The 8290-nt window shown below is 30.6% G+C and overlaps 1 protein-coding gene across 1 annotated transcript; it reads left to right on the forward strand.

The window, feature by feature from the left end:
* The first annotated feature begins 1477 nt into the window (after positions 1-1477).
* Positions 1478-8290, forward strand: LOC132733025 (dehydrogenase/reductase SDR family member 4-like). The gene is made up of 8 exons (XM_060719600.1): positions 1478-1620; positions 2858-3035; positions 3853-3930; positions 4367-4461; positions 5176-5233; positions 5571-5705; positions 6640-6689; positions 7108-8290. Exons 1-8 carry the CDS (start codon positions 1571-1573, stop codon positions 7220-7222), a joined length of 759 nt encoding a protein of 252 aa, XP_060575583.1. The 5' UTR covers positions 1478-1570; the 3' UTR covers positions 7223-8290.

Raw genomic sequence — 8290 nt, forward strand, 5'->3', positions numbered from 1 at the left:
AGTTTATCTAGTAACAATTGTAAACCACTTTTCGTATATGAAAACAAAACTGTATCATCGGCGAACAATAACAGAAATAATTTCATCTCTTCTAACGTAAACATCTCAACATTATCGTCATACAAATATTCATACATATCATTGATAAAAAAGATAAACAACAAAGGAGATAATGGTTCGCCTTGTTTAACACCATTATTACAGTCAAAATAATCAGTTACAGACCCATTAACTCTAACACATGCTTTAACATTTTCATACATAACTTTCAACATTTTGACAATTTTAGAGGAAGCTCCATAATTCAATAATTTTAACCAAATACCATTTCTATATACAACATCAAATGCTTTACGAAAATCAATAAAAGCACAATATAATTTCTTTTTCTCACTATTAATAACTTTATTAATTATAGAATTTAAAACAAAAATACAATCTATGGTGCTTTTGCCGTTACGAAATCCATACTGGTACTCCGATAACAAATTGTTAGTTTCGGCCCACTTGCGCAAACGTGTATCTAACATTAAAGAAAATATTTTAGAAAAAACACTGGTGAAGGTAATACCTCTATAGTTATTTACATCATCAACATTACCTTTTTTCGGGATTGGAACTATCATACCTTTTGTCCATATCTCAGGATATACACTATTGAGAAACATAAAATTAAACAATTTATAAAGACAAGGAAGTAAAAGATCACTACATTCTATAAATATTTCACTAACCAACATATCTACACCCCCACTTTTACCTCTTTTCAAAGAAGAAATGGCTGAATTTACCTCATCAATACTAAATTCTTTATCAAGTTGTTCTATAACATATTCATCTAAGCTTTTCTGGCCCAATTCATCCTCAACTTCATTATTAATAAAAGCACTATTTTCCGCAAATAATGTTTTAAAATGATTGAAAAAATGTTCTTCAGAAATATCTCCAGCTTTAGATTTTTTGTTTTTAATTTTTCGTATTTCTTGCCAAAACTTTTGAGGCTGGTGCTTGGCTAAATTTTGTAGTTTTGTTCTCTGTTTCCTATTAAAGTCAGACCGTGCTTTTCTTTTAGCTTTTTTATATACTCGTCGTTTAGTTTTTAACAATTCAAAATTTTCTACAGATTTATTTTGTTTAAGAGACTTATTAACAGTCCTAAATTCTCGCCTAGCGGCCTCACATTCTTTATTAAACCATGGGCTCTTATACGTTCTGTTACTTATATTGCTTTTATTACACGTAGTTTTACCAAAAACACGTTTAGTTTTATCATACAAAATATTAGATATTTCACTTATTCCAGCGCTAACATTAGTTTCTTTTGAAACAATACAACTAACAATGTCATTTATATTAGACAGTTCAGCAGATATAACGTCTCTGTAATAATCAACTTTTTCATTATCCCATACAATTTTTTCATATAATGTAGTATTATTTGTAACATTACATTGTACATAACTATTTACATTTAAATCAATTTGGATAGGACAATGAATCGGATGTTAAAGGCAGATTATAGTTTTAAGATACTTATATACAAGTTAATTTGTTGAAATGGGAAATTAAAATGGGAAAACTAAATGGAAAAGTTGCTGTAGTCACAGCTTCTACGTCTGGGTATGTAATTCATTCGTTTACACTTTCTACAATTACATCTTTATATAACACTTTGTATTGTGTGTGTATGGATGGGATGGTTTGGCTAAGAAATGTTATCTATTGTTTTTGCTTTTTGTCGGCTTTTTAGTATTAATAAAGCTTACAAAAAATATTTTCTAGATCTTTGTAAGCACGTTATGAAGACGTACAGAAAATAGTTATTTTTTAGTTTGGTTAAAAAATCCCCAACAAAGGGGGAAATTTGTCCGCATTAAAATTATAGATAGGATTTATGTAGACAGAAATTAGATTCGTTGCCATATACTTCAATAGAGATTGAAGTCCTTATTTCTTCTAATTGTTAGGTATCTCCAACACCCAATGACATTCTTATAGCCATTTAGGATAGCCATTTATAGGTCATTAAGAAAATAGGAAACATAAATAAAAAAAAGCAAGGCGACGATCTAAAACGCGGCCCCAACACAACCCAGGCGACAGGAAACTCAGAAGGCACCCGAACTAAATCTTAAGGAGACACGGGAGAGTCACATGTTGAGAATTGAAAAGAACTAATAGGGCCGATGCATCGAAGCCTTTAGGAAAAATTGAAAGTTAAGCTTATTGAATACATTTTTGCAGCAATTGAATTCCTATGTCTTCAAAACATGTCTTGCACAGTATATATACATTTAGCTTACGCATTTAAACGTATATGTTGTTACTTTCCTTAAAAGTTTCAAATATATCATCTTATATCCCTATACATATAATAATAATGGTATACAATATCAAAAAATAATATATTTCGATTGACATCTGATACATATAGTTTATAACAATGAAAAAACTTTTCAACGACGGCTAGATAAAGTAAAAAATACCCATTTATTTATTTTATACTGATATCATATAGCTATTTTCATACAATAAAAGATAAATATTGTTTGTACAGTGTGACCTCTTTACTATAACTTAGCTGGCCGTTTGGCTTACTGGTTGCGACTCAAAGTCTGATTGACTCAAACACAATATCATAATTTAATTATATCGCATATAAATATACGTTTATGTTTTTATTAGTAACCGTCGCTAATTTCTATTTGCATCGGCCCTAAACTAACCCTAAACGTAAAATGGCAAAGTTTAAAAAAGTTCTTTAAAGTTTTCATTTATTTGTACTTTAGGATAAACAATTTGATTAAAACGTATCTTTATAGTTTCACACAAAAAAGATGTATTATCTCTTACATAGAATTGGGTTGGCTATTGCGGAACGTCTTGCTGAAGATGGGGCTAAAGTAATGATTAGTAGTAGAAAACAGGAGAACGTTGATAAGGCTGTAGAGATGTTAAAAGACAAAGGCCTGGATGTGTCCGGCGTAGTGTGTCACGTGGCGAAAAAAGAACAGAGACACAGAATGATAAAGCAGGTTATGTAATCTTGAGTTTAACGTAAAATTATTTACACGCACCTAACTTGCACGTGAATGAGTGCTTGTATTCATGTACTGGAATCATAGATCAGTCAGTGTTTGTGTGTAAAGCGCATGTACTAGCATTTCAAAAGCGAGTACCATAAAAAACAATGTAGTTACAACATAAAATGAGTATTTTATCAAGGGTGGTAAAAGATGGTGTACAAGTACTGTGCCAAACTGAACTAATTAGTATTTTATGTTATTTTATAATATGATATCATTATACGACAGAAATTTCCGGTAAAATGCAGTTGAAATTGTCTGAAAAATGAATATGAAATCAGAGATAACATTTTGTTCTGAAAAATGAAAGAATATTATGATGATTGGTCCGACTGAAATAGAAGCTATATAATAAGCAGAGATGTTTTTTTCAGTGTCACCGATACTATACATATCTTTATTACTTCAGAAGTGTCCTTTATCTGACTGTACTGTTTCTACCGATTTTACTTGCCCGTCCGCATTTACACGTTCTTCCCATTATTGATCAGCTATTTCAATGTTTTGTATATTTTCACTGACTATCTTGTAAATGTAACTTTCTATTTCTAAATAATAGTTTTTGTTGCAATTATGTATTTCATGATATTAAAATTCTGGAAACAAAGAAATGTGGGAGCATATATTTCATTGTTGTGCTTAAATTTTGTATTGTATAGCCATAAATGATTCAGTATACTATAGGTCCTAGAATTCGCGAAGCATATAAAACAGAATAAATTGCTTGAGTTGTTGTTTGGTGTTTATTTTTTTGTCTTTTTTTCAGACAATGAAAGAGTTCGGAGGTATTGACCTTCTAGTATCAAACGCCGCTGTCAACCCTATATTTGGTCCAATATTAAATGTAAGGAAATTAATACATATTGTCTCTATTGTGCAATATGTAATGTTAACGGATTTATACATATTGCTTGTGATGCAGTATTGGTCCGATTAAATGTTAGTGATTTTTTTCTTGGGAAACTGAAGACCTTTTGTGGCAATTTTCATATTCAAATGCTTGACATGTATTACGATCTATCATGCGTCATGTATTGAGAGAAGCGCTTTTTAAAATGACTCTACATTGAAATTAAGTACATAGAAATAGTATAAATACAATAAATACATTTTGTAAACATACTGTCGGTCAAAAATTAAACAAAAGAAATTCTATCAATTTTGTGTTTGGACTTATCATGGAAGCTAATGTAAAATAAAGAAAACTCTTTAATATACTCATAAATTCTTCCAAATTAACATACATTTTTGTATGTTAATTTTGTTTTTCTTGAAAATAGGCAACAGAAGAAGGCTGGGATAAGATATTTGAAGTAAACGTCAAATCAACGTTTTTCCTGATAAAAGAAGTAGTACCTTACATGGAAAAGAGAGGGTAGGTCTGTTTTAGCAGCGCCCCTACCCCATCTTTCAAGTGCTTTATTAATTTAACATTTAACTCATTAAATGTTTGCACGGAAATCAAAACATTTATTATCGTAAATCCACATTTTTATGTCAGTGCTGTAGGGATGTCATTATTAGATATGAACTTGTGAGCCATTTTGTTTAATGTTGACTTGATGAAATTTAAGCCTTGTCTCCATTTAACCTTATTTCATTTCTATTTCAGACAGATTATCTTCAATAATTTCCTTTGCACAGTTCTGTGTGCATTGCATTGTCCTTTAATAAAACATGTTAACCACATTTTAGATACAATGTATATTGGTACACTTGTGCAATTATATCTAAATGTATTTTAATAATGAGATGTAAAAGTCACAGTTATTTAAAATACTCTTTACATGGAACATCACAGTATACATATAGTTTATGGAAATTCAAAATGTATATGCATGTTATCATAAATATAAAATATTTGAATATCTCATGTTTATCTGATGAAAGATAAAAAAATCATTTATATTGAATTGTGTATTTTCAGGCACATATGTCTTCTACATTTTCCTTTTTTTTTACTTAATATGCTTAGTGTAATATACATTGTACTTTTCACTGCCTATGGTATTAAAGACTATATACATTTTTTAAGTTATTTTACAATCTTTTTAGGGATATACATGTTCTTATTTCTTGCATATTACAGGGGCGGTTCTATTGTCATAGTTTCTTCTGTGTCAGGCTATATTCCTGTAGGATCCACGGTAATTCTTTCAAAACTTTCCTAAATACACTAAAAAAGTAGTCAATTTCTCTGCCCTTATTAAATTACGGACAACGCAGATTAATTGGAAAGAACTCCCTCCACTCTTACTAGAACCTTATCTTGACCTTAAAAAAGAGAAGTTTTGGTAGAGTACATAAATAATATTAATGTGTGCATACAATGTATAGAAAGATAAAGATAAGGAGAGAAAAGCAAAATAACTTCTTAATTGAATCATTGCTAACATTAGTATAGACATACATGTAGTTGAATTTCATATGCAATGTAATTGATATCTACCTTTTTATGATGTGTGTTCGTTTTAACATTTACAGCACACAGGGGCATATTCAACAAGCAAAACTGCCTTGATAGGACTAACTAAGGTGTTAGCTGAACAATTTGCAGCGATGAATATTCGTGTTAATTGCATAGCACCTGGTCTAATAAAAACCAAATTCAGCGAATTGGTAGGTGATTAAAAACCAAATTCAGCGAATTGGTAGGTGAACAAGTTAAAAACAAGATAAGTTTAAATTTGCTATAATTCCTTTCAATTTAAAAATTTACTCCACGTGAACCATAAATAACTCATGTTACCCAAGATTTTTTTTGTAAATACCCATCGGAATTAACCTGTAACGTTCAATTTATAAAAAGTGTGGGACAGATTTTGGATATTGTAGGCAAATTTTTCTTTATCTTAAACATTTTCAAATATCAACTGTTAGTCAATCACCATTATAAAAGTCGACCTTTTGAAATATATAGTTAATTTAACTCAAATTGACAATAAAAAAAAGAACATAATGTCACTTTAGGGAAAACATTACTTTTAATGATATTTAACATATCATTTTACAGTAAATATGATCCGGGCTTTGTGATAGATAAACATATAGCAAGGCGGATTTTGTATCAAATTAGATTTGTCATATTTCACGATTAAAATGTTAACAGTGTTAAATGATTTCTATTTTTCTATCTAACGTATGTATGGTACTGATAGTTTGGTAATGATAGCCTGTAAGGATGTACAATTTCTTTAAACAATGTTCTCTCCGATTGTTTTCCGTGCCCGGCTTGGTTCCTTGCCAGTGATCCTGTGTTGCTAGGTTTCAACCGTCACCCTGAAGGCTGCTTTCAGTGAATGGCCCTTTTACTTGTTGACCTTTGCTGTTTGTTGTGTTTCGCACTATATGTGGCATTTTGACATACAAGTTTAGAGCGTGACTATATTTTCATGTTAAGTTAATTGATCCATGTTTTATAAGAAAGGAATCATATCGTAGTTTAAAAATTAAATAATAATAAAAAAACCTGAAAGATTGGTAGGACTGAGTGACGGTAATATATTGGACCCGGGCGGGTAACATGTAATGTATAGTCAATTTCTTTTTTTAGCTGGTAAAAGCTGACGGCAAAAAGATATTGGACTCAATTTATTTAAAAAGGTACATATTCTATTGAAATGTATGCTTTAATTTTAGAAAATTTTGTCACTTTACGAGGCTTTTTAAATACATGTATGTATAATTGTTCATAGTGATCATTTATGCATATGAAGTGTCATGGCTTTTCTTTTTTCTTAGCTTAACGTATTGATGCCTTGAGACAAAATATTTTTACTGAAAAAAAAAATTGTAATGCCCTGATCAATAACTTGCCTCTAAAAATGGAAGCATTAAAACTGTGTAAATTATTTACAAAGCTTGCACCGGAATTCTAACCCCAGACCTAAGGAAAGCATCGTACCATTGGACCACAGATTTCGAATCAACTTGCCAGCAAAAAGTAAAAAGCAAACGGAATGACTCTTGATTAAGAATTTTTATTTAAGAGATTAAACCTTAAAACTGGATTTTTTTGCAGATTTGGGGAGCCGTTTGAATGCGCTGGAATTACGTCTTTCCTGCTTTCCAGTGACGCTTCGTTCATTACAGGCGAAACGGTTGCCGTATCTGGTGGCGTGGTGGCAAGACTATAATGACAAGACGACAAACCCATATATAACTGTTATGCAAACTAATTACTAGATTGGTTGAATTTATTCAGGTTAACAATTCAATATAAGAGGAATGGGTCGGTTTCTTTTAAAGTGGTGCATAGTAAAACGTGAGGATTTTGTTGTATTATTGGTTTGTTAATTTCATGTATCATTAATATTAATAAAGCAGTCAATGGCGACAAGAAAAGTGTAAGCACAAGCACAAGACAAAAGAATAGGGACATATGTAGACATTTACTAGAAACCCAAAGCATAGAAATACAAGCATTATATATAAAGGGACAGTTCATGCACATGGTGTGTGATAGAGCTTATTTAATGCTACAAATATTGTAAAATAACGAAGTGTGTTTGAATCTGATACTTAAGAATTTTTAAAGTTTATTCAACAGGCTTAAAGCATACGAGGATCTCCATAATCTTTTAGTCGTTTAGCATATATATACAACAGTGCATGGACATAAACCGATGAAGTCAAACATTGTCTAGATAGGAGGAGGTAATAAAGTATTGTCAAAATGAAATGAAATTATGTACATGATATGTGTACAATAGAAAGTTATTCACGCTGGTAATTAGCTTGCTGGTGAAGGATGGTGGTTGGCGCATTTGACTATTGTATAGTATATTTAAATTGTACAAATTGTAAGATGATATATCATGTACAAGTCTTGAATAAAATTTATGTTCCGTTTATTAGGCCGATTTGAGGTTATTTGTTTCGGTTTGTTTGTTTTAACAACGCACTCTATATTGTTGAGCTGGTTCTTTTTACTATGCGTTCATTTTATAATCGACCTGGGAAATAACTCGGGATCTGATTCTTAGACGAGGCTGACATATATTCTGAATTAAGAACAAATTATTGAACTCCGCTATCCGAAATTTTTATTTCCATATCATGTAGTACAAAACATGTTATATTATTATGAAGTATGAAATTCCTGAACATGTTAATACTTAACAATACAGCACAAATTGTAATGTAAAATCAGTATTCTTATCAAATATATAAAGTTAATATTCTTTTCAAATATACGAAATGAA

Source organism: Ruditapes philippinarum, unplaced genomic scaffold, assembly GCF_026571515.1.
Source record: "Ruditapes philippinarum isolate M1 unplaced genomic scaffold, ASM2657151v2 ctg2501_1_1_1_1, whole genome shotgun sequence".
Classification (NCBI taxonomy): domain Eukaryota; kingdom Metazoa; phylum Mollusca; class Bivalvia; order Venerida; family Veneridae; genus Ruditapes; species Ruditapes philippinarum.